Raw genomic sequence first — 27,028 nt, 5'->3', positions numbered from 1 at the left:
GACGTTAATAAACATGAATAAGGGTTATCAAATTTATAACAATAAAACAACTACCTGCCCGGAGACTGCTTCTAGCTCCTCCTAGATGCTTAAGTTTGACAAGTGTTGAGTCTGAGCCTTCGGTTTGATTGACCGAGTCCGAATAAGAAAGACTTTGAGCAATTGATAGGTCAATGATTGTTTGGCGATGAGATCAAGAAGTGAAGAAGAATGGGAAAAAGAAACGGGGTAGAATAAAGTTTGTCGGTGAACGGAAGAGAGTTGCAGATTGGACTTCAGAGAGAGGGGATTGAGTGATTGACCGTCTTATCTGGTCACATTCAAATGGCCAGCATTCACACACGGGGTAATGATCAGAGAGGGAACGCTCACACATTGTTCAACGGATAAAGCCACATGAGGAAGGTAATTGGCTGAAATCTGCAAGTGAAGCAAAGAATCAATGGGCAGTCAGTTGCCGGAAGATGATCAAAAATACAGAAGGGGCAAAAACTGAGCGCTTGGTGGTTGATAATGCTGTTCTGAGTGGATTGCATCTGGACTAGATCGATGGAAGAGGTGGCGGTGGGGAGTTGATGGCTGAATGTTGGCCGTGTAGAGGGAATGGAAGCCATAGCAGCAGCACAGCACTGCTGAGCCATCGCGCGAGGCAGCCCAAGAGCTGAGCCCCCCGGCAGGGACACACCCCTGCTGCGCACGCGCGCACAAGGCCTGCAGCAGCAGCAGAGCCGTTCCAGTCCCTTGCAAAGAACCACGTGACCACGTCATATGCATGGAACAGATGCATAGATCAAACATAAAACTTAATGTACACAGCGGGGCAAATCGAGAAAAGGTGGTGCACCACATCCGAGCCACATGCAGTCAACACCAAGGATGCGCCACTGAGACCTTGGGATTGCCCAGAAATTGCGCCAACATTAGGGGCGCACCCATACCATCATTGCGGCGCCTCGTCAAACGTGGCGCCATTGGGATGTCCCCAGCACGCTTTGGGTACTGTTGCTCAACATCAGCGTCCGGATGGGCGGCCCCAGGCCGCATCATGCGTGTGACCAATCAATGACCCAGACGAGCCAGTGGCGCTTTGGTCCCAGAGCTTGCATCCAACTCCTACCCCGACCAGGCCGGGCTCATGGTGGCCCTGTGACACCACAAGTCTGGCATCTGTCTTCCATGATGATGAAAGGACTTGTTAATCTTGCCATTTATGTATTGCTTCTATCATCAACTGAAACATAACTGGCTTCATATCCTCGGACACCTCACAACCAATTCCTCAGGCAACCCCAGTTCCCTCGCTGACCATCATCCAACCTCCCTCTTCCCTCCAACCAACCATCATCCACCCTCTCTTCTTCCCTCCAACTCCCCCTCCAACGCACTTGCTCTCCCCACCCTCAAGTGTCAGGCCCTCGGCTCCTCCCCCAAAATCTCTCTCATTATTGTTGGAATTTTGCCATTTCCTCTTACTTACACCTCTAAAACATTGTTTCATGTCATTCTCAAAAGCATTGCCAGTATCCTTGTTAGTACAGATTTTATCACACCAAGTAGTCATTGAACCGTGTGTAGTAGATAATATCTTGTCATACTTGTTATCACGCATAGTCTCAGAGATAGTATAAATGAAACTTGTCTTGATCAAACTGTTTCATTATTCTATTGTCTTCCAACCACTTGTTGGCCGCTTGTTTTTAGTCTATTTAAAGCCAGCCTACAACAAGAAATTACACTCATCGGTTCTCCTCATTCTTTCTCCGCGCCCCGCTGAGCCGCATCCGGTGAGAGAGTCATCCTCACTGCCCAAATTCTTGAGTTTTTATCAATACTCATCTTAGCCCTTTTATTTCTCGTGCCTGAAAGTTCTAAATTCTAACAATTATTATTTTATTGCCGGGCTCCTGTTGTTCAGGCAGAGAAACTCTAGCAGTTGTTGATATTCTTCTAATTTGTAGTTATCTCCCCTTTGGATTGATCCCATCACCGCCTAAATTTACAGAGCATTTGAATCCATCTAAACATTGTTTGATGGTTCTTGAGGATAGAGGAGACGGTTACTTAATAGGACCGATTTCATATTTTGTTGGAGAGCAATTGAGTTTTTGGCCAACTTCTTAAACCCAATCTTGTTGACAATCAAGAGTTTCCCCATGAAATATTATATTCTACATATTCGTGTGCCCTGACCCTTGGCCAAGTGCCAGTGACCAATTACCCGCCCACGCGAGTCCCATGGGCCCCGCAGTTGCATTTGCCCCATCAGAGTTCCGCAGAGCATCCGCCTGCCATCAGTCACCAGGATGATCCGATTGAATTGGATCCCGATGGATCTGGCATACATTGTTGGTTCCGGATCGCTCAGCTTCGGGTTGCTGCTGAGCGCCTCAAGGCACCTGGGTCAAATATCCGCAGGTCGCCACTCAGGGCTCCAAGGGTACCCAATCAACTATCCGCTGGCAGCGGCTGAGTGGTCCCCAACCTCGCCATATCCAGCAACCGGGACGCTCCATCACTGCCAGCACAATTGGCTGGGTTGAGGTTATCTCAGTTAAACTGGGATGCACTCAACCAATTTAAACTTGGGTGATCTATACTGATGAAATATAAATCCAGGGTACGCCCCTTGGGTTTATATTAAATTGGTTGAGATCAACCAAGTTTAAATTGGTTGAGTGCATCCCAGTTAAACTGGGATGACTTCAACCCAGCCAAATATGCTGGCAGTGCATCAGTGTGATCCTCACCCCCATGGGACACCTGAGGGACAATCAAGGGTGCGTCGCTGTGGCGCGCCAATCCCATTTACGCAACAGGTGCGTGATCAGATTACGCAATGGGGAAGTTTTGTGACGCCCCAGGTGCGTCACAGTGGTGTGCCCCTGGGACATGTCGAGATTGAGCGCCACCGTTTTGGTCATTGACTTGCGGGGTCCCAGGGGAGCAACCCAATTGCCCTTGGGGCGCTCCATTGGCCCCGGGGTGTACGAGTTAAAACCACGACACAAAGGGGGGGATCGGGTACAGAAATCCACCATGTAACAACATTTACAGGATGTTTCTTACCAGGGGGGATGGATACGGGGGAGTTTGAAGTGTGGGAAAATAAGCTAAGAAGCTGGTGATTGTAATGGTGCCAAAGGCAAGGAGAGAATCAGAAGTCTAGAGGGTGATATTGGGGAAAATGGGGGAGCGTGGCATCCTCCCTGCCATTTGTCTCGATCCTGTAAGGCCAGACATGCAACTTTAGAGGCAAGTTCCTCCTTTGGAGGTTGCAATGCTCCCCCAAGGAGGGCACGCTTGTGTTAAGTTTGCTTGACCCTGCGGGCGCGCCAACGCAACTCGAATTTGAGAATCGAGCCGTGGTGTAAGAATTATTTTTGTTTTCTTTTTCTAATCAGCCCCCCAAGACTAACTTAGCTAATTCCCTCCTCGGGGGAGCAAAGCGACCTCCGAAGGAGGGACTTACGCACTATGTGGACCCCGCGGCCTGAGAGAATTATGACTTTTGGTGGGGACTTTTTTAGAATCACTCTCCCTCATGAGCCTCTGCACCATTTTTGAAATTGTTTAAATTCCTGGGATGGCCCAAGCTGTCCCCATCTTTCTACTATTTTTTCCCATCCTCAAAACCTCTCGTTGAGCTGTAATCAGAGTTGTAACATCATGGATTCCAGACTCTGTACAGTGCAACATGTGTGATACGGGATATATCAAACTAGATGAAGTTGCAAAAAAAGACATTTGAATGTCATTACATATCCCAACCAGAGATTTCCCATTTTCTGGGGAAAAAAATGCAGCATTTCCCCGCCTGAAGGCCTCCATAATGAGCCTGAAACTCCGGAGCCTTGCCATTCTTTCGCTCTCAAAGCCCGTCTATTTATATTCTTTTCCTCTTCCCTTGAGTGCACGTTACATTACCTTTTTCTGCACTCAAATCATCATTTCCTCTTTGTTCATTGCAATCTATTGTTTCCTCACCTCCAACTCTTGACATTCCTTTTTGTTTTCCTTCTCACAATCAGGCCAAACACCTCCTCCTTTACGTTTTGTTTAGCCGATTCAAGCAATTTCCCTGCTCCATACTCCTACCATTTCAAGAATTTTCCCTGCCCTAATCTCCTACCCTTTCCTTTCCCGACCCGAAACCGCACACCAAATTGTTCTACTCATGACCTACATCAGGTCACATTACCTTATCCTCCCCAACCAGGATGACCTCCGCACGTTATCTCACCTTTGTTATCCAATTTCCTCGAAATTCGACCCCATATCCATGTTTGTTTTTTGGAACTGTTGCCAATTCAATTCTTTCACATTCCCATCCTCCACTCTCTCAAATTCACCCCGCCATCTGATTAAAACTTACAAATCTGTTTCACAACCATTTCAGAAGGAGAACAATACTACACCACAGAAGCAAAACTCCAAAGGTTGTTTGAAGGTGCTTCAAATGAGCTTCAAAGGAAAATCAATTCAGTTGGGACGTCGCCAAATGGGTCAAAATCAAAAATCTTGCATATTGTCCAAACAATACTTGAGTTTTTTTCAAATGCTTGTTTAAAAAGATGGATTAATGCCCATTCAAATTTTCTTTGAACTGAAATCTTAAAAGTGCGTCCGTGGTGTATTTGAGACTCCAGCTCATACACGTCCAAGGTCCTAAGAGTTCTGAAAATCACCAAACCGTTGCCGCAGTACAACATTCAACGTTCCGCGCAGCTGCTGAACACCTAGGACTACTTGCATCAGATGAGCAATATGCTACCTGTCTTCAGGAGGCTTCTCTGTGGATGTTAGGCGCTGCTTTAAGAGCTCTATTTTGCATCATGCTGGTCCACAGCCCCCCAGAAAACCCTCAACGGCTCCTCAATCAGTTCATAGACATATTGGGCGACAATTCAAAGTACAGCCTCAGATATAGTCCTGGAGGCATCGAGCCCACTGCCAAGAACTGCATTTCTCTAACTCAATACCAAATTGAGCCCAGTTAAAAAAAAAAGTTGAAGTCGCTTACAGAGGTTGGCTTTCTGGGCACTAACCGTTCTTTATGACCTCAACTTAGGTGCATTTTTTTGTCCAAGAAGCTGTCAAATTATAATCCAGCTCAGGGGTATGAGGAGAAATACTCAAAACTTACACCTGAGCAACACAATCTGTAGACAACATCATGAAACAAACCAACAGGAAGGAACCCTGGACAGTCTATATTGATGGCCCTGGAGGAACCAGCAAAACTTTTGTCCTCAACACTCTGATTGATTATTTTGAACTGTAGAGGTCTCAGGGTGGCCGCTGTTGCTTCTTCTGGAATTGCATTGTTGGTCCTGCACAATGCTACCACTGCCCATGCTCGATTCAAGATACCTCTCAAAATCAATTCAACCTCTACTTGCGTATGGGAGTCGCAATTGGCACTTGGGTCAATCTAAATGCACGCCACTTTTTGACTAGATGCACGCCAAAAAAGTGGCGTGCACGCCTGTATGCCAAAATAAATGGCGTACAGGAGCAGTGCACGCCATTTGTTTGGCGTGCGTAGCCCTGCACGCCAAAAATACTCCTTTTTGGAAGAATTTTGGCGTGCACAAACCCTCCACGCCATTTTTTTTGGCGTACAGGCTTTGCACGCCACTTTTTTGGCATGCATCTATTCAAAAAGTGGTGTGTACCATGTTGAATGCAAATTTTTCGGCAGGAACAGTTGCACACAACAAAATAGGAATAGGGTGTGACCACTGTGTGAGCCTGTGTCTCTTATGTGACAGCAGGACACAAGAAAAGAGAGGAGGAATAGTTTGGATTTCTTGGGATAAAGAAATACAAACTGAGAGAGAGGAAGAGAAAGAGAAAGAAAGAGAAGATCAGGCCTAGACTTTAAGTCTTTATTAATTGATCTGGGCTATTCTCAACCTGGAAAAGTTGGATGCCAGCTGTGCAAGGCCAAGAAAGAGTGCAACAGCCTCCACTCACAACACGGAAACATTGGTGGGATTCAGAAGTAGGGTTACTACTCTGCTCTGGTTTTGTAGGTCTTAACCAGAGATAACCTTTTGATCTTTTAAGATTGGAAGAGTTGAAGAAAAAAAGAAACAATCAAGAGCAACAGAGTTTCACTCTGGATAAGCAAGGTTCAGAGAAAGAGTTTACTTACTGTCAATATCCTAGGCGCCTGTGACGGTAGGTATACTGGGAGTGTGGTAATCTCTTTGGTGGTGATCCTGGGTTATCTGGGGTGTGGTTCTGGTGTGCTGAAGTCTGTAGATCCTCCTCAGGCAAGGGGGATCCTGACTTCGAAAATTTTCACAGTTTGCTTATGTAATTACATGTGTACATGTGGTTTGGCGCGCCTGGTAGCGCTGACACGTCACAACTGCGCATGCGCGCCACAACTCAATAACTCAGGGAAGGAGTATAGTTACAAAGAATTGATAAGTTGTAACTAGGGTTAAAATTGCATGAGGAAACAGAAAATGAAGTCAAAACAATGATATCTCTTAAGATGAAAAAGATATGAAGTAATTTCATATGTAATAAGTAGAAAAGAGGCAGACTTTAGGTCAGCTGTGTTGACTCTAAGGCTGACACACTGCGTCTAAATGACATATTTCATGTACTATTCATAGTGCCTCCGGCAAGCTCCGCACTATGAATAGTGCCTGCGCCGAGCTCCGCACTATGAATAGTGCCTCCGCCAAGCTCCACCACTATGAATAGTGCCACCGCCAAGCCCCACCACTATAAATAGTGACTCTGCCAAGCTCGGCCACTATGAAAAATTTTCATCCTGGAACTATTCATCATGCCGTTGGGGCGCTGTGGCCAACTGTGCCTCCAAAAAAACTGCATGTAAAACGGTGCACGCCAACTTTTGACTATATGCACGCCAAAAAAGTGGCGTGCAACGCCTGTACGCCAAAAAAAATGGCGTGGAGGGTTTGTGCACGCCAAAATTCTTCCAAAAAGGAGTATTTTTGGCGTTCAGGGCTACGCACGCCAAACAAATGGCGTGCACTGCTCCTGTACGCCATTTATTTTGGCTTACAGGCGTGCACACCACTTTTTTAGCGTGCATCTAGTCAAAAAGTGGTGTGCATTTGGATTGACCCTTGGCACTTTGCCAAGAAGTATCTGAAGTTCAGATTATAGTGTGGGACAAAATATCAATGCAGAACCGGCTTTCCGTCAAAGCTGTTGACAGATCTTTTCAAGACTTGAAGAAAATGGACATTCCTTTTGGCAGAATAAGGGTCATCTTCGGAGGTGATTTTTGTCAGACTCTGCCTGTTGTGAAAATGGGTGATATGCTGTCACAAGGGAAACTATGCATGCTAAACTCTCCCCTATGGAAAAACGTCAAAAAAATCCATTTGAGGCGCAACATCCAATTGTTGGGCTCAGGTGACCAGCCCCTTGAACGAGGCACTGTTCAGTTCAATAAATGGCAGCTGAACATAGGAGAAGGTACTACAAATTCCATTGCCCTTTGGCACTCTGTTCAGAAACCACTCAATCCCGGCTCTATCATCCCACATCATTAGATTCATTTACGGGGACTTGATGGTCCATCAACACCCATTTTTGGAACAATTCTTGACAGGATATTACAAAAGCAGTTCCATAATCACACCCGTCAATAAATATGTGAAAACAATCAACAAGCAGTGCCCAAAACTCCTTTCTACCAATCTTTTCATATCCGTTTCAATAGATCAAATGACCAATTCAACTGAGAAGGCTCTGCCAGAAGAATATTTGAACAAAATCAATGTACCAAAATTTCCTGAAAACAAACTAGAATTGAAAGTTGGACAGCCCTTATTACTACTCCGGAACTTGTGCTTGGATGATGGTTTGGCAAACGGAACTAAATTGTTGCTCCTCAATATTGAATGGATGGTGCTAAGATTCAAGGTCCTTACGGGCACGGAAACTGGGAAGATTACAGCTTTACCTCAAATTAAGCTCAAATACAAACCTGACATGGAATTTTCCTGTTCCTTCACGCGATTTCAATTTCCTGTGGCCAGCGCATTTGCTATGACTATCAAAAAGTGCCAAGGAAAGTCCTTGGACCATGTCAGGGTCTTTTTACCTAGCCTGGTCTTTGCACACGGTCAATTGTATGTGGCATTATCAAGAGTCACCTCCGTCAGTGGATTGGGTGTGGCTTATGTACCAGAGGAAGATAATGAGGTCATCACCAATGTTGTAAAAATTGGCCTTCTTTCCTCCCACTTAAGTCCTTGAACCATAATAAATTCACATTTCTCCTCTTACTATTCAATACATTCTGCCCACGTATCTTCAGCCTGTAGCATAAACATTGTTCAACTCTTTTCAACTTTAAGATGATTATTGGGTTTCTGCCAAGGTCTGTTATCATTGATGTTGCTGTGCTGAGATTCACATTTGTCTTAATTCAGTAGTAAATAACACTAACCCAGAAGCCATTCTGTCAACTTTTTGACACACATAGAGTAACCAGTGTTGATATGAAGTTTTGGAAGAATGGCCAGTTCAGGGCAGAAATCCTATACAAGTGATTCAACATTGGTATATACAAGTGCTTCAACATTGGTATATACAAGTGCTTCAACATTGGTATAAGTCTGTCATAGCTTGGCATGGTCTATACCAGCATTAATGGGCCTGACTTTTTCACAAGGAAAATTTTTCAGGACATAGAAATTCTACAACATGATTCCTGAGATAATATCATGCCTGTGCACTTAAGATGTGCACAATTTCCTTTTTTGATTGAGGCGCTCAAGTGTTAAGCCTTTGTTTATTTATAAGTTTTCATTTAGAAGCTCAAACCATTTCCTGTTTCTTGGATCATCTTTGTGTTCCGCGGCGCAGCTGCGATTTCCCTAGTCCCTAAAAATAGGACAATAGGTGGAAAGATTCTCCTTGATTTTCTGCATCTTTTGTTCCCCTACAACTCAATCACATAATGTGATGTGATGAAGCTACACAGCATTGAAAAAGGCCAAGTTCCTGATTCTCTCAGGCCGCGGGGTCCACTTATGTATAAGTTTGGAGGGTCCCTGCGGGACGGCGTCCCCGGGCCCTCCACAAAGAGAGGGACTTACACCCGGGGAGTCCCTCCACGTGGGGCCCACCGCGAATCCACGTGGATCCCACGGTGAAGGGGTGCGCGAGGTCGGACCAGCGGCATCTGGTCCACACGCCCTTGTGGGCATCACCAAGCACATCACGAGGGCACCTTGTGATGGCCCCGAGGATTCCACGGATACTTACAGATGTGTACCCGTGGAATCCACGTGGCCACGTAGGCGGGGCTGAAAAATTTAGCGGGAGGAGCCCGTCAAAAATTGTCGCCAGTGGGACTCAAACCCACACCAAGCGCAGGGAGCCTGAGTGAGGGGGAGTGCTACACAGCACAGCCATTTCACACTCCTGCATCACGCTTCTTTACACAATATGAACCCCCCAAACGATGGTTTGCCATTGGGTTTGCAATAGGTTTTTTTCTTAAGTTTTTTTTTTTGAGTTTTTTTTTCCTCTCTTCAAAATCGAGTTTTGTCGGACTTTCAAAACCTCAGGACCAGCCTGAGGTGGTCTTGGCTGGAAGTATAAAAAAAAAAAATGCCGTGGAACCGACGTGAGCAACGAGCTGATGTGGTCTCCACGCGTGCCAGGAAGGCACATCGTGGAACCGACGGGGAAAAGTGTGAAGCCCATCGTGGAACCGACGGGGAAAAGTGTGAAGCCCATCAGTTCCACGTGGAAAAATTCTGTTTTGTGGAACCAACGAGCTTACCGAGGGGTTACCGAGCCGATCCTCGTCGGCTCCACGGATTACCCTCCTCGCATCGGTTCCACAAATGGGCGGGGCAGGAAGTACCCCCGCCGTGTAGTTAAGTTAGCCCCCAAGACCCTATGAGCCAAAAACTGAAGCCTCAACAGGCCATCTTGGCTCTCAAAAGCAGTGAAATGGGATGCCAAAAATTTCAGCACACCCACTGTACATACTTGCAGGACAACTTTTCGAGCAAAACAGAACGAAAACCTCAGCATCCCTCCTTCCTTCAGTGTAAGATGATTAGAACCCCCGACCATGGTCTCTTTCGATGGGTTCACTTGAAGTTTTTAAGAGCTCTCGAAGGAAGTCCACGGCGGGGGTACTTCCTGCCCCGCCCGTTTGTGGAACCGACGTGAGGAGGGTAATCCGTGGAGCCGACGAGGATCGGCTCGGTAACCCCTTGGTAAGCTCGTTGGTTCCACGAAACAGGATTTTTCCACGTGGAACCGATGGGCTTCACACTTTTCCCCGTCGGTTCCACAATGTGCCTTCCTGGCACGCGTGGAGACCACGTCGGTTCCACAGCATTTTTTTTTTTTTATACTTCCAGCCAAGACCACCTCAGGCTGGTCCTGAGGTTTTGAAAGTCCGACAAAACTCGATTTTGAAGAGAGGAAAAAAAAACTGGAAAAAAAACTTAAGAAAAAAACCTATTGCAAACCTGATTGCAAACCATTGTTTGGGGGGTTCATATCGTGTAAAGAAGCGTGATGCAGGAGTGTGAAATGGCTGTGCTGTGTAGCACTCCCCCTCACACTGCGGGCATCTCGATGTCGCTGCGGACCGCAGCGACATCTGACAATTCAGTGGGGATTCGAACCCCGCGCGGCAAGTATTGCAGCAACACTTGGCCGGCTGTCCATCAGCCGGCCACCGGGGTATGTACACACAACGCACCTCTCGATGGCCGGCACAACGACCGGTCACCGAGAGGAGTACGCACTCCTCTCAATGGCTGGCCCAAGGACCGGCCATCAGGAGGAGTCCTTGTGCCGGCCGTTGAGAGTTGTCCACACTCCCCTCGATGACCAGCATAACAACTGGTCATTGGGAGGAGGAGTCCACACTCCTCTCGATGACCAGCACAAGGACCGGTCATCGGGAGGAGGAATACATACTCCTCTCAATGCCAACACAGGCCGGCGTTGAGAGGAGTACATGCACCTCGATGCCTGGTCTGTGCCGTCCATCGAGGGAAGTGTGTATGTACTCCTCCCGATGACCGGGCCTTGGGCCAGCCATCGAGAGGAGTGCGTACTCCTCTCGGTGACCGGTCGTTGTGCCGGCCATCGAGAGGTGTCTGTACTCCTCTTGACGCCGGTGTGTGCTGGCATCAAGAGGAGTGTGGACTCCTCCCGATGACCGGTCCATGAGCTGGTCACCGAGAGGAGTGAGAGGAGTGTGTAATCCTCTCGATGGCCGGCACAAGGACCGGTCATTGAGAGGTTGTTATGTATTGGTGGCCGGCTGTCCAAAGGCAAATCGATCAGCCGGCCTGATGTCGCTGCAGCTGACGCTGCATTCTGATATGCAGCGTCATGATGTCGCTGCGGGCCGCAGCGACAGCGAGATGCCCGCAGTGTCACTCAGGCTCCCTGCGCTTGGTGTGGGTTTGAGTCCCACTGGCGACAATTTTTGACGGGCTCCTCCCGCTAAATTTTTCAGCCCCGCCTACGTGGCCACGTGGATTCCACGGGTACACATCTGTAAGTATCCGTGGAATCCTCGGGGCCATCACGAGGTGCCCTCGTGATGTGCTTGGTGATGCCCACAAGGGCGTGTGGACCAGATGCCGCTGGTCCGACCTCGCGCACCCCTTCACCGTGGGATCCACGTGGATTCGCGGTGGGCCCCACGTGGAGGGACTCCCCGGGTGTCGCTACTAAGTCGGGACTCGGGAGGAAGTTCGGGATTCGGGATTCGGGATTGAGTGGGGAATGACGTCATGGATTTGCGTCACTTGTGGTATACCGACTCCCGGATGATCGCTCGATAACTCTTGTAAGTGTGTTGACCGCTCCTGATTGCTCTCATCTTCACCCTCGTAAACATTCTGGTCGTCAGCAGTATCAAAACCTCGCTGGACTCCTCTTGCCTCCCACACAGTACTTCAATATCTTGACTTCCGAACAAGTCTTACTTCTTGAGTTTATTGATATAGTACCAAAATGGCTAGCAAGAAAAAGCCACCTTCAAAACAGTCAATCAAGTCGTCCTCCACCGTCTCTACTGACCAGAGTCATCCCCCTCCCAGCTCGGCGCAAACCAAAAGCACGGCTCAATCGTCACCACCTCACTCACGTTCCGCCAAAGCTCCGCCAGTGGAAGAAAGCACCCCAATCACAGTATTCGAGCGTGAGCAAGCTTTCACTCTGACTGCTCCCTGTGCATGCCATCTATAAGTCAATTTGACGCCTCATCCTGGCCGCATATTAAAATTATCTACTATTCAGTCAGCTTGCAGGATGATGGATCGCCATCCAAAGAAAAATCGGTATTTATCATTCTTTCGATTCATTTATTCTCATTGGTAAACGAGGGAAACCTAACAGCAATGTCCATTTCTCATTGAATTTCTACAGTATATCCGCCTACCATCACCGGTGGAGCCTTATCTGCTCCGGTTCTCGATCGCCGCCGGGGCACGTGCGTCGAATTCTGGAACACTGTACACGAACTTTCCTTCTGAAGGTAATGCCTTCGATCGCAAGCAGTTCTATACACATTCGCTTCCTCAGGATACCTCACAACCCATCCAAATCGACTTGAAAGTAACCCAAGCCGGCGCATTCGAATTTTACGTCGAGTTCCAAGGAGACTCAACTAAGGGCGAGCAGAGAGTCAAAAGCAAGCCAGGATACTTCAATGTTGATCCGGTTTTGACGGCTCCCGGTCGCCACAGAATCTTGTCGGGCGAGCTCGAAAACTCAAAAATCTTGCCCATCGGAGAAGGCGGCCTTGTCAAAAAAGGCTCGTCTGTCAACATACCTTTGGACGGCTTGGTTATTCAGACCGTCATAGCGAAGTGGATGGGTAAAATGAGTCAATGGCCGAAATATATGGATGTGATTAGAGATCGTGGCTACAACATGATCCATTTTACCCCTCTACAGGCCCGCGGGGAAAGTGGTAGCCCTTATAGTATCTATGACCAGTTGCGATTCGATCCAGAGTTATTCGACCAGCCCCCAAAATCCGCCGAAGATGAACAAAAACAACTGTTGGATTGGTTGTCGAGACTTCGAGAGGAGTGGGGAGTATTAAGCCTAACTGATGTGGTTTGGAACCATACGGCTAATAACAGTCCATGGCTGCGAGATCATCCCGAATCAGGTGAAAAACATTCTGTTTTGAAGAGTCTTGCCACGTTTCCCCAGTCTGCTAGAATTTCCAGGAACTGAAACTGCCTTAAACCGACTTGTCAGGCTACAATATCGTCAATTCGCCTCACTTAGAGCCAGCTCTTGAACTAGATTCAGCTCTGTTGGAATTATCAGAGACATTGGCCGAGAAAAGTCTTCCTCGGGCGGTAGATTCTGAAGTAGATCTCGATAAAATTATGCATTTCATCGAGCACCAGACCTTGGCACAACTAAAGCTTTGGGAATATTACGTGGTTGACGTCGACCACGTTGCAGGGAAATTCTCTCAAGCTTGGTCAAATACTTCACGCTCCAAAGAACCTCAATCCGAAGGCCCTGCTCACATCGAATGGGCGGAGTTTGAAAAGGCCTGTATGAACAATGAAGGGACTGGCTGGAAACAGGTAACGGGGCCTCGTGGCCATTTATCTGGGAAAATCAAGATGGATTCTGCAGTTCGGTTATTTCAAGACAAGGGGTATGGTCGCGTGGCCCTTGAAGAGATGATTGAGACGCTGAAAAGAATACTCAACGAATTGAACGTCGAGCGTTACCAAGAGTATGATGACGATGTCAAGGCAATCATCCAAAACACTCGCAGTCGAATTCGTTATACTAGACTAGACCCGCATGGGCCGAAAATGGGACCGATTACCAAAAAGTGAGAGAGGTTTCAAATGGTATGCTGTTTGCAATAACGCTGCTTTTACTGACATTGCAATCTCCTAGGCGTCCTTTAATCGAAAGTTTGTTTACACGATTGGAGCAGGATTCGAAGACAAAGAAACACGATCCCAAGTGTCTAGCGTTGGCGAATAACGGGTGGATATGGAACGCCAATCCTTTGGAAGATTTTGCTTCGGAAAAATCGAAAGCTTACCTAAGAAGGGAGGTGATCGTTTGGGGTGACTGCGTGAAGCTACGATACGGTCGGGAACCAAAAGACAGCCCTTTCCTTTGGGATCACATGACGAAGTACACCGAGCTTCTAGCTCGCTTTTTTGGCGGGTTTCGAATCGACAATTGCCACTCCACGCCAATCCATGTGGGTGAGCACTTATTAGATGTTGCGCGCAGGGTTCGGCCAGATTTGTATGTGTGCGCGGAGCTGTTTACGGGAAGCGAAGATATGGATACGTACTTTGTTAGCCGTCTTGGCATAAACAGTTTAATTAGGGAGGCAATGAAGTCAGTAGCTCAGTAGTTCCATTGCTTCGACGTGTTGATCTGACTAAACGTTCTTCACCTCCAAAGCGGGCATGACCCCAAAGATCAGAGTCGACTTCTCTATAACTACGGACTTGGGAAGCCCATCGGCTCGATGGACACGAATTGCTTGACTGAGCAGTCGGAAGTTTTGCTCACGTCTAAAAACGGAGACAAGTCCAAAGTTAAATGCGAAATCATACCATTACATGGTTCCAGACCCCACGCCTTCCTGATGGATTGTACTCACGATAATGAGTCACCAGCCGATAAAAGAACAGCTCGAGATGCCATTTCTACCGGCGGGCTTGTGGGTTTTGCGTTTTCGGCCATTGGGTCGAATAAAGGTTTCGATGATCTGTACCCGAAGCTTCTTGACTTGGTTGGCGAAAAAAGGTTGTATGAGCATGTCGATGTCGAAGCCGGAATTGGTCGGTGGAAGCGATTACTGAATCACCTCCACACTGAAATGGCTCTAGACGGTTTCAAGGAAGGGCATTTTCATCAAGAACATGACGTCAGTAATATGACAATAGACAAGACCTTTGCGATAAGCTTTATTTACGTTTCTTGTTTGTGTGTAGTACATTTTGGCCCATAGAGTCCACCCATCCACCAATGAGGGATATTTGCTTGTCGCTCATACGGCGTTTCATGGGGATTCTAATGATCGGGGCTTTGGTAAGATGTGATTTTAACTAAAATAAACCGACCAACCTTAATAACCTTCATATCCACACATGTAGTGGCGCCTATGAAGCTCCGCCGAACGAAAGCAGCTTTCATAACTGGCTCGTCTCTTGAGATCCTGTCCAAGAGGGACCCATCCGATGAAACCGCTCTTCGAGGCCTCGAATCAAAACTCATACCGATAGAGTTTGGCTCAACTGAAAACGTCATCAAGCAAGGCTCTGATTCGGATGGAGAATTCGTCGAGGTTATCGTGCCCAAACATTTCCCACCCGGCAGTTTGATGCTGTTCAAGACTTGGATGGAGGGATTGAAACCGGAACAAAGCGAAATGAAAGGCCGAAGCCTGGAATCATTCATAGGATTGGAAGCAATCGAAAAATTCGAGGGCCTCGATCTAGTCGATCTGAATTTTATCTTGTACCGGACGGATGGAGAAGAACGGGATTCTAGTGAAGGCCGCGATGGTGCATACGACGTCCCCGGCCTTGGTAGGAACGTTTATTGTGGCTTAGAAGGATGGATGCATCATCTCAGGTACATCATCCGCACAAACGACTTGGGACATCCTCTTTGCGCGCACCTGAGAGATGGACATTGGCCATTCGAATATGTTCTGGAAAGATTACGCCGGTCAGCTTGTTCGTTCATCGGCGTGCAGTGAACAATCAGACCCAAACTAATGCTCAATTTGTATCTGCTTTTTTGTCTCGTTAGAAATTCCTACCGATTTTCTAAGCTCAGCGGGCCAGTTGAATGGCTTGAACGGAGAATACAGCTTATTAAAGCGAAAATACCAGCGTTCATGCGACCTAAGTACTTTGCCCTGCTTATATATACAGCTTACAGAGCAAGTAGAGAAAGAGCGATCGCTCTATGCTCCCCCTTCATTCGCCAAGGCACGGTTTTCATACATTCGTTGGCCATGACCGCAGTTCAAATGTATGGCTTGGTGCCGTCTGCGTCTTTGGATCCGAAAGAAAGTCTTCCATGTGTCGCGGCTGGGTTACCGCACTTCAGTTCGGGATGGGCAAGGACGTGGGGCCGGGATTGCGCTATCAGCGCGAGTGGCTTATTTATCAAGACTGGTCTCTTCGAAATTGCTCGGGCTCATCTGCTATGCTTTTGTACGACTTTGAAGCATGGCTTGATGCCCAACTTACTAGACTCAGTCCGAACTCCTCGCTACAATTCTCGCGATTCTCCTTGGTTCATGCTTCAACTCTTGCAAGAGTACGTGAAATATTGCAAGGAAGGGGAAGCGATATTGGGAGTTCAAATCAAAAGACGATTTCCGAGCTCTGATGAATGGGTGCCCTGGGATTCTTCGATCGCGTACTCGGAACAGCTCACGGTTGGGGAAGTGGTTGAAGAGATTCTTGAGCGACATGCCAAAGGAATCGACTTTCGGGAGTATAACGCGGGGCCTGCTATTGACGGGCAGATGAGTGACAAAGGCTTCAACATAAGTATTCACGTCGACTGGGCTACTGGACTGGTTATGGGAGGAAACGAGAAAAACTGCGGGTGAGTAGCAATTTAACAACTCCACACTGTGTACCAATCTCGCGCAGATAGTCAAGCTTCTTTTCCTTTTTCGCCGGTTCGAATAGAACTTGGATGGACAAAATGGGCGAAAGCGAAAAGGCCGGCAACAAGGGTTTTCCTGGAACACCCAGAGATGGAGCTCCAGTAGAAATAATTGGCTTGCTCTATAGCACGTTGGTATGGGCCGCACAGCTTGCTAAGGCAGGAAAGCTACGCAAGAATGGCGCCGAGGTAGAAAGTGAGTCATTTTATCACAGCGCTGGCCAATCTCACAAGAAGTCAACACGCTGATTCGTGTCCCTACAATCCAGTTGACGGCAAAAAAGTTAAGGTGACTTGGGACGAATGGGCTCAGAAGATCCAAAAGAATTTTGAGAAATGTTATTGGATTCCATTGGGCAAGTCTAAAGCTTTTTTATTTCGAGCAAAAATCATTTTAACGACTTGGCAACTTTGCAGATTCAAACGAGGACAAAGATTTTGTTATCGATCCAAAGCTAGTAACACGCCGTGGAGTCTACAAGGATGTGTTTGGTGAGCACTTTATTTCCTTAATTAATCGCCTGTCCTCGGTTGTATGCCGTGCACCATCGCTAATACTCCATTCGGACCCTCATCAATAGGTACACCCTCCGACCGAGCTCATGCCGATTACCAACTGCGCCCAAACTTTCCTATAGCGATGGCAGTGGCACCCAAGTTATTTACTCCTGCGCGTGCCTTGATAGCTCTGAAAACCACCCGAGAGGCTCTCATCGGACCTCTTGGCATGCGCACTTTGGACCCCTGGGAAGCGGACTATCGACCGGACTACGATAATGCAAACGATTCTTCCGATTGGCTCGTTGCAAAGGGAAGAAACGTGAGTCTAGCAAGTTCAGTGGGGTTTTTGACGTCGGGTTTCATATCAACTGATCTTGCACTTAAATTGGTTCTGTAGTATCATCAAGGCCCTGTAAGCACCTCTGATCCCCTTTGCATTTTGCGCAGAATCACTCACCATGAGGTTTTCCGATAGGAATGGGTTTGGCCTATTGGCTACTATTTGAGGGCGTTCTTACACTTCGACACATTGGCTGGCGAAGGTCTTCAGGTAAGTCGAAGAATGTGGTCTTCTCTCCTTCATCCCCCGGGTTGCACATTTTTACTATTGATTCTTGTTAACCATCTTGCAGAACCGACAAGTGACCGTCCACCAAATCCATTCCATCTTAGCTGAGCATCGCCGATATATCCAGTCGGATCCTTGGGCCGGATTGCCAGAATTGACCAATAAGGATGGGGCCTTTTGTCGCGATAGTTGTGAAAGCCAAGCCTGGTCGTTGAGTTCTTTCTCCTAATATAACAAGACTGCAGACCTTGTCGAAAGCTAACCATAGCCATGTCTGCGGTTCATCAGTACTTCAACGATATTGGATGTTTTATTTGAGGTTTGTGTTTCTCACCTTTTTTTATATTTGAATATCTGATCAGAGGCCGAAGCTAATCCCTTTCCGGGTGTGGCGGTATCTGTGGATAGATTTACCATCTAGACAAATGATTTTGAACTCTCTCAAGTCAAGTCGTAAGGCGTCACAAGCAAAAGCATAACAAGTTCTGGCAAGCTGATGAAAGCTGTCACAATGCTCAAAACAGATGGGTATTTTTTCATTTCCATCGATTGCAAATTTGTGCTAAAAGTGTTGTAGTAGTATGATTTCACTAAAATATTCCCTAGTGTAAAAACGGTATGAGTTGTATGAGCAGTTATTTTTATTTTTGAGTGAATGGCTAGGTTTTTAAGCAAATATTATCATCTACTTCAAAAAACACTTTGTTTTCCAAGCGGCGATGTACAGCTTCAAACAGCGGTCTAGCTGCTGCGGTACGTTTAGAGGATGTTAAGGCCAGTGAAATAAATTCTTCTTTGCATTAAAGATGGCAATCAGTACCCGGGTACCCGCCGCGTGTCCAGGTACCGCCTGCGTTTTTTCCTCAAAACGGACACCCATACCCGTACTTGGCACCCGCAGCGGCGGTACCCGGGTCTTTTTGATATTGATGTCCGGGCTGTGTGATTGTCGGTAACTTGGCTCTGCACTGCTACTTTCCGCTAGCCTTCAGCGCTCCTCTACTGAGCCTGATCTATAGTGTAATAATCCGCAAGTGAATAAAGCTCCGCACTTTGTAAGCACAAAATCCGCAAGTAACTCTCAAGGTAACAATAAAGTCTCAGATAATCCTCTAATAACTCTAGTACGTCTGTAGTTGTAAGTACAAAACAATGAGTTATCCCGTAAGTGTGATAATAATAGGATAAGTAAAGAAGAGAGAGAAAATCCGTCCCCTGCCCTTCCCTCCACGTACATTGCCGTTCCCACCCGATCCCGCACTAGTCCTCCAGCTCCGCCCGCTCTCCTGCTTGTCACTTTCCCAGACTCTGCTCCTCTCCAACGCTTGTCCTCCCACTGTCCTCTGTCTAGCCCCTGTCAGTCGTTCTCTTGCCACCGCCTCCACCCCGGTTCCACCCGCTGGTGGAACCCGCTTCAGCTGTTGTGGTTCACCCGCTGACGCGCCGCTGCTACCAGTCCACGTGTGTAGTCCCGCCGCAGTCCAGCCCTGTCTTTTCCGCTCCAATCCGAATACCCAATCCAAAATCCGCAATCCGCAATCCGCAATCCGTGCATTCCAGTCCGCGCGTGACTTTCTGTAAGCTTTCTTAGCGTGCTTTCCTGACCTCATCCTCAGTGCTTATGTCACCGGAATGCACTCTGCCTGAGCGGCTTTGTGCATTCCCGCCCGCGCTATCCCTGCATGGACATTCTACCGCGCTCGCCTATATAAATCACCACACCGGCACAATCAATAGTGCGTCCGCCACAGTTAATAATGCTTCTGCAACATAACTGTGGCGGAGGCACTATTAACTTTGGCGGAGGCACTATTAACGGTGGCAGAGGCACCATTAACTGTGGCAGAGGCACCATTAGCTGTGGCGGGGGCACTATTAACTCTTGTGGAGGCGCTATCAACTGTTGCGGAGGCACTATCATCTGTTGCGGAGGCAATCAGTAGCAGATATAACCAAAAGCCCCTGCTGCCTCAAAAGTATTTTATGCTGGTGTGTTACTGTCTTGCAGCCAACCATTTGGTTACAGAGTATTTTATTTCTTGATCCAAAAGTTTGGTGCACTTTGGAGCACTGTGGCAAAGGCTTTGGTGGATTTCCTTAGTAGGAAATCCGCCAAATTAGGCTTACAGTAGCACACCCCTTTCCTGGGGTTTCCTACTGCCAAGAATCTCACCATGTGCCATTCAGAGGATTCTATGACCACTGTAAAATTTTGGGGGGCTTTGGGGCACTGTAGCTAAGGCTTTGGCGGATTTCCTACTAAGGAAATCCACCAAATAAGACCCACCGTAGCACACCCCTTTCCTGGGGTGTGCCAATGCCGTGAAGCACATCAGGTGTTATTCAGAGTGCTTGATGGCCGCTGTAAAATTCTGGGGGGCTTTAGGTGCCCCAGTGCAGAGGTATAAATTTTTCTTTATTTTCTGTCATTTTTTGTGAAATTAAAATTCCGACTCCCATTCTGGAGAGTAGAATTAATTTTCCGACTCCCAAAATGCGCGCGGGTCAAAGCTTGGTCCCGCAGACCGGGGACGGACGTCCAGAGGCGGTCCGCGCGACGTAAACGACTTTTGGGAGTCGATTTAACAATTCTTGGGAGTCAATTTTTCAACTTCCAAAATTAATCATCAATCCTACATCAATTTATGATGTAGAGGATTGAGATTTGATTGTTGCTATAGTAGTGCAGCAAAGTCCCTAAATTAGCATTAATCCCGCTAGCTAAATTAGCAAGATTCAATTCTGAATCCTCTAAATCATAACTTCTGAAGCAAGAAGTGTAGCAGAATACCGCCACTTGCCGCGGAAAATAGCTCACTATTAGTATTAATATTATCATGGATTTTACCCCCATAAAGAAAGTAAAAAAAAACAAAGCGCCCAGCACGCTACTGAAAGTGTGGCAAAGTGAGGCTGCTTCGCGCAGCATAGCTGTTACAGTGTTGGCGCAGCTTAAGCCGCCTGTCAATTTGGAGAAGATAGGGAACTCGACTATTTGCTTTCCTCTCTCCAGTATCATTTGAGAGTTGTTTGGATTCGGCTGGAAAGATGCATCAGGTTACATTTTTATTATTTCGTGTTAATTATTCATATGAGATGGCAAGACCAAAGAGCCCGGAATATAACAGAGCAAGACGCGATTAAACAGAGCCCGGAATATAACAGAACGAGACGCGATTAAGCAATTATATTAAATGGGGTGATTAAACAATGATATTAGGTGGGGTGTAAAGCGTAAAGGGAAAAAAAATGCAGAAAACACAAAAAATAAATTAGGAGCTGAGTGCAATGCTGTTGGACAAGATAGCAGTGCTATTTTTGGAAAGGTGATGTGTGGTTAAAAGTAGGATCGGTTTGACCTGACATGCTGTTGTTAAAGTCAGAGTGGTGAGTTGGTGTGGCGGTTCTCATGGAGTCAGTATCATTAGATGATGAACTTCGGTTGATAGCAAAGTGCTCTGAACTGGGCGCAGCCCCGTTGATAACAGAGGTAGTTGTGACGGGGAGGTTGTTCGAAAGGGTGGAGATATTGATAAAAGCGCGGGTGTTGGCTTGTGAGGTGACCGGCGCGAGTGAAGAGGATGAGTTTAACCCGGTTATAGCATTGCGCACATTGTCGATTGGAATAGGAAGGTTGTTGGCGAGGGATGATAAGTTTCCTAAGGCCATGGTGGTTCCTGAAGTCAAGTTTAATGATGCGGTGGATGTATGGTTAAGGGATTCTAGTGCGGTTCTGAAGCCAGAGGTGTGGTTGAGAATAATATCTTGTACGTTTCGATTTTTGCTCAACTCATGGATAGTTTCGTTGAACTTTTTGAGCTGGACTTTGTTTAGAGGCTGCAAAATATGCTTGGCTGGCTCGGGTAGCACATCTGATTCCGATTCGGATGAAGCTCCATCAAGTATTGCGCCGCGATAGTCTTCGATTGCTTGTAAGAGGTTAGCGGTAGATTGAGGAGTTTCTTTCCGGTAGGCTGGTGCTGGCTTGAGTGCGGCGATTGCGACCGTCGAAGGATTTTTTGGAAGGATAATGCGCTGTCTTGAGTCATCCTTTTCCGAGTATTCATGAACCCGCGAGCTGGAATCAGAATCATCTTGACCGTCGTTTTCGTTCTCGCTTCCAGCTTGATTTGGAGATGGGTCGGACTTATGGTCATTGCTTTTCAAGTGCAAGCTGTCTTGGGGAGATAGTTTCGAGGTCCAGCCATCGCTATCGTCATTTGATCTTTTGGAAATCTGGGCAACAAAGTGTAAGGCTTCGCCCTCCGTGGATTCATGATTAATACTCCAGGGGCTAGGCGCAATAGAACGCGCTTGAGAAACCGTGACTGTGGGGAAAGGTCAAGTAGAAATTAGTCTCGGGTAAAAGATGAACCACTTCCCGATTCTAGCGGGTTTGACTAACCACCAAGAACGAGTACTCCGGCGGTAGCACAAGTGAAACGCATTGTTGTTTTGTATGAAGAGTGAGAAAGACACTAAGGCTGTGAGCTTTGGATGAGGAGAGGATGAGGAGATGGAGTAGATGATTGGGAGGTTGCGATGGGTGAGCAAGGAGATGGGCCGATGATGGCCCGCTTTTATAGACCTTCAGGATCCATGAACGGTACGTCTTTGACAAAGCCCATCCCGCAAGCGCAAAAGATGGCTGAATACCTTCATGTCCAGTCCATTTCAGAACGGGGAAATTTTTCCAGCCTTCCCTATTTGCCCATGACTGCTGTTGAGTTGTTCGGTCTACGAATTGCTTTCCAAGACCAAACATAACCGGAATCAGGGCGGCTGATTCTCCAGTCAAGACCCGGAGCAAGTGGGCTTGCACTGCAGTCGTTTCTACAGCTAGCCCGGGCTGGATGACTCGACGTGCACTTTGCGCGATACGACGGCATCATGACTTCGGAATCCCACCAGGTCTCACTAGGACATATTCCAGCCCGAGCCGATACTTCGTTGAGGTAATAATGGCACGGTGAAGAGTTAAGAGCACCTCCACCGCGGGCCCTATTCGGGGCCCTATAGGACCTAATAGGGCCCGCCGGTACAGCCACCGCAGTCCCTATGTGGGGCCCTATAATAGGGAAAGGGTCAAAAGTCCCTATTAACTTGGGAAGATTTTTACAAACGCACTCCTGGAGCGCGGGGAGACCACGTGAGCTTGTCGCTGACGTTGGTTTCACCTCTTGCGAGGGTTTATTGACTTCGAAGGAGAACCAGGTGAGATTCAAGTGAAGCCCTTATAAAGTATTTTATTTGTGTGTGCCATCAATAGACCCATGAAATTTCTCAAGGATCAAACATAACACTCTTTCACATAAAATGGGTTTCTGAATTGGGGGTATGATATAATTGAGTAGCTCTGGTCCATATGGGACTACCGGTACGATATGATGGTGGGCTAAGGTTAAGCTATAAAGAAATAAATAAAGTAAGTATCCCTTTCTTCAAATTCCATTGGGATCCCTTTCTTCAAATTCCATTGGGAATACATTGTCCACTTGGCGCTCGTTTCTCAACAAGCTTTCCACCAGCGCTACGTCTGCCCTTTTTCACTGACCGGCGGTTCTTTGAGCGAATCCGATGCGGACATTCTTCTGGTCAAAAACGACGTAAACACTTTTCAAGAAGGTGTCACCCACTAAAAATTTGAAGTGGATACCAGTGATTAAATTATTTTAGTCAACGCACAAGTTGATTGAAAGTATGGAGGTGATGGCCTTGACTTACGAATATCAAATGGGTTGTTTCCACGTGATTGAATACCGCCAAATACCATTCCCTTTTCTGGGAGGCCGTAGGCCAAAGATTTCCCTGGGATCGTGTACATTTTGTCACCGACGGCCAGTTGGACATCGGGTACCTCAGCATCGACAGGGTACACGTAGCCACCCTGACTTCTGTCCAGGACGGCACCCGGAATCTTTTTGTAAAGAGCAGTCGTGACGGCCTCAGAAACCAACGCGAGCGTCGTTCCGGTGTCTGCTATCGCGACGTTCCCAGATAATTCGATCTCATCTTCGCCTATCTTCGCCTTCTGTGACTCAAAGGCCCAGAATCCCTGTTTGTTGTCAATTGGTGCATAGACGATGTCTTTCTCCGAGACGCCGGCTTCTTTGGCGCAAATGGTTCCGAATGAGTAAAAGCCTTTGCCTTCAGTATCGTGCTTCAAGCAGACTGTGAACAATCCCTGGTCGGTGATGCTTTTCTCAATCATGTTTTGCATCGGAGTCTTCTGCTGAGGGTTGGCCGTATTGATTTGAGGCCACGCAAGCCCCAAAAGCCCATCAGAGCCTTCACCGTTAAGGAAAGCGCTCGAAAGTTTTTGAGCAACCTCAATTCCTTGTTCAGAGCAGTGGAGGTCCCCAATTCGAATATCTAGATGGTTTTTGGCCTGAAAAAGTCATTTTTGGCTACTGAACAGAAAATAATGCAAGATCTGACCATCTCTGTAAATGACACCGCTAGCGGAGGATCCATCTCCATAAGAAATTTTCCAAGTTCCGCCCGAGACCTCTTGAGCAGTGCTCGACTTCTTAGGATCATATATCGCATGGCCCGACGCGGTCGGTTGGCTAGCTTTGAGGTCTACGAACAAGTAGTTTTGCAAAGATTAGGCTTGTAAAATCTTCTGAGAGACGCATCAGAGAACATACCACTTGACCAAACCCATAGGTCCGACGATCCGGTATCGAAATCCAACATAAGTGTGACTCCCGGGGTTCCGATGGTCACCGGAACTACATATTCCAAATCGTGCTGCGTCACAGGAAGTAGTAAATATCTTGGTAACAGTTCCATTAAACCAGCTTATACACCATAAGACTATAACTCAACAGCTATGCTTTCGGCAGGGACCTCGTGGTCAGAACCATCCTCCTTAATCGCCAAGACACGACCCTTATTGCCTTCAAAGATGCCAGTCTTGAAGTTGTATCGCCGAACAGCCTTCGCATATGCCTGAAGAGGAAGACTTGTATCAAATTAGCAACATTGAAAAGCAATGCAGTCACATCCTCCTAGTAAAAATGAAGGCAATACGAAGAAAACGCACTGCGGCCCCTGTGCGGTGACTCTCTTTTCGCAAAGTGTTTTTGACTGGGTAAAGGATTGCTTGTGGCATTTTGTGCGTTGATGATTGTACTATGAAGTTGTGTGAGGAGATGAGGGAGGGCGAGACCGTATAAGTCTGCTGTTTTATATCTTCTGACAACCGAACTCCTCACCTGAGAAAACGATCAGTTGTCTGTAGTTCAGGCTAGTGGTTATTCATCCAGTCTTGGTTGGCCAGGGAGGCGTAATCGCCGACTAGGGGCAGTGGAGATGTACCCTCCAAGCTGGAATCATCTGCTTACTGTTATGATTATGCTAGCTTTGGATCCGGAGTATCACCCAATGCCATGCGTCATAGGAAGGACACTTTACTGATCTATCAGCCATCCAGGAGTCATCCATATTCCCGACAGGGGGTCTGGAAGTTGATATTTTTGCAGTTATGAAAGTTGAGTCAAACCTCTGTTGACGCCTCAGTCATCGAGCTAAGGAGTGCGACTTTGAAAACAGGAGACTCACGCTAATGAGCTATGGAACCTCCGTGCAGAAAATGCGAGGATGATCGTTCCTAGCTATCGCCCACTATGTCTCGAGCGAAAAGTGGGGTAACGCAACTTGTGTTTGATCCGATCTCTCGTTAGTTATGTATGTACAAACAATCGAGCTTCACTCAGCCTCTCCCAGGAGGCGCGAAGCGTCTCGGGAGGGTGCTCGCACCAACACATAAACAGATTCAGTGATCAATAAATCCAAAGGAGGCATATTGCTCTACATGATGACTTTCTCTCTTTCAAACCAGCGCTCGCGGTTGATTCACTTCCTAACGTTTCCCACTAACTGGGCAACAGGGACCGTCTAGTACCGTTGAGCAGTTGGCCATAGTTTTCCTTTTCTACCAGTATTATTGATCAGGTGGGAATGTCGCTCCAAAACTACGAAGTCACATGAACTATATTGGATGTTTCCTTTTTTTAATTCACGACGGCGTTACTGGCCTCGATTGTAACATCAAATTGCTATAACAAATCCCGCCTACCGTTACTTCGGAAAAGCTTGTCCTGCACCACCGCTGCACTTTTGGCTCTATCGGGTCGTCAAGAAATTGTCAAATAACCAGGGCGCTCATATGCTCCCTCGGGCCGTCAAAATACAGTCGAAGGTCAATACCCTGTTGGCCTGACCTTTGCGCTGCCCTGCCGAAAGCAAACGGTCACCTTGGCGTCATGATGAACCTGCGGCCCGCCGGCAAAATGTTGTCAAGTTTCCTGGGCAGTGTCGCCAGAGAACCAACCAAAATTGGTGGAAGAAGTAGTTTCCTCCTTCCTCTAGTCTCAGTTAGTTCAGCTGGTCCCCGCAGCCCCCGCCTCGTTCAGTATTGTGACCGTATTCACAGAATAGAGAATCTCTTGTAAACTCACTCAGAATAAAGAAGGGGGTGAGTGTCGAACTGAAGAGTCACCAAAAGTTGAATGTCCCTTGGAGTAGTTCCACACCACCTCTGGCAAAGTGGACGTGGATTTTGTCGGGATCAGGTCTGTCCTCACATCCAAGTCAGAGATTTGGCACCACACCGTCTGCAGGTGATGTTGGGGCAATGCACCGTCATCTGAGGCTACACATATGATAATGAAATTTTCAGTTCTGACTTTAACTGTTCCTTTGAGGACACTTGAGCCTCCTCATTCACTTAGCTCAAAGGCACTCAAGCCTTGACGAGTAAGTATCTAAGTCCATTTCAGCAACAGTGTACCCACTGCGCTATGGTAGGCAATGGTTTTGAGGCACGTGGCTTGCTACGAGAAGCGGAGCACGCTCCAACTAAGTCTGGCAGAATGATTGAATATTAATGCTGATCAGAAAATCCCAGGCTTATCCCTGAGGAGAGCGCTGGGTCGGGGTTGTGGCATGCTTCGTCTGGGAGGCCAATGGTGTCTGATCTTTAGTTGTGAAATTCAAGGCACCTGTTAATCAAACATGAAGTTGACATTGCTCACGAGGCCTTCCGATGTATTGTGTTTTGAAATAAGCTTGGTCTCAAAAACACGAAAAAGTGAATTTCTAAATGAAATTTCATCTTAGATTATGGCTTTGAAAAAACCATGATGTAATCACCAATCATATGATAATGATGACATCACATCATCAGTGATCATAACTCGCTCCAAACTCCGCCAGACCAAGCTCCGCTCCAAACCCCGCCAGCCCAAGCTTCATCAAGGATTGCCTTACCCT

The 27,028-nt window shown here is 47.2% G+C and overlaps 4 protein-coding genes across 4 annotated transcripts; 1 reads left to right on the top strand and 3 right to left on the bottom strand.

Moving 5' to 3' along the window:
• Positions 1–379: 379 nt before the first annotated feature.
• Positions 380–641, bottom strand: PtA15_9A425 (uncharacterized protein; the record flags this gene model as incomplete). The annotated part of the gene is made up of 2 exons (XM_053172632.1): positions 380–420; positions 494–641. 2 exons carry the CDS (start codon positions 639–641, stop codon positions 380–382), a joined length of 189 nt encoding a protein of 62 aa, XP_053023853.1.
• Positions 642–12,000: 11,359 nt separating this feature from the next.
• Positions 12,001–18,178, top strand: PtA15_9A424 (uncharacterized protein; the record flags this gene model as incomplete). The annotated part of the gene is made up of 18 exons (XM_053172631.1): positions 12,001–12,187; positions 12,286–12,326; positions 12,415–13,165; positions 13,258–13,855; positions 13,924–14,382; positions 14,449–14,917; positions 14,985–15,081; positions 15,147–15,723; positions 15,808–16,617; positions 16,704–16,876; positions 16,950–17,036; positions 17,098–17,172; positions 17,262–17,500; positions 17,579–17,593; positions 17,657–17,731; positions 17,814–17,959; positions 18,038–18,068; positions 18,158–18,178. The coding sequence occupies 18 exons, from the start codon at positions 12,001–12,003 to the stop codon at positions 18,176–18,178; spliced, it is 4,851 nt and encodes a 1,616-aa protein (XP_053023852.1).
• A 2,883-nt stretch (positions 18,179–21,061) lies between these two features.
• Positions 21,062–22,197, bottom strand: PtA15_9A423 (uncharacterized protein; the record flags this gene model as incomplete). Its single annotated transcript, XM_053172630.1, has 2 exons — positions 21,062–22,077; positions 22,155–22,197. The coding sequence occupies 2 exons, from the start codon at positions 22,195–22,197 to the stop codon at positions 21,062–21,064; spliced, it is 1,059 nt and encodes a 352-aa protein (XP_053023851.1).
• A 1,098-nt stretch (positions 22,198–23,295) lies between these two features.
• Positions 23,296–24,866, bottom strand: PtA15_9A422 (uncharacterized protein; the record flags this gene model as incomplete). The annotated part of the gene is made up of 6 exons (XM_053172629.1): positions 23,296–23,384; positions 23,474–24,121; positions 24,188–24,331; positions 24,400–24,502; positions 24,581–24,703; positions 24,798–24,866. 6 exons carry the CDS (start codon positions 24,864–24,866, stop codon positions 23,296–23,298), a joined length of 1,176 nt encoding a protein of 391 aa, XP_053023850.1.
• Between the last annotated feature and the right edge of the window lie 2,162 nt (positions 24,867–27,028).

Source organism: Puccinia triticina, chromosome 9A (assembly GCF_026914185.1).
Source record: "Puccinia triticina chromosome 9A, complete sequence".
In the NCBI taxonomy this organism is placed as follows: Eukaryota; Fungi; Basidiomycota; class Pucciniomycetes; order Pucciniales; family Pucciniaceae; genus Puccinia; species Puccinia triticina.
The sequence above is the reverse complement of the archived record's forward strand: the minus strand, read 5'-3'. Positions and strand labels throughout refer to the sequence as shown.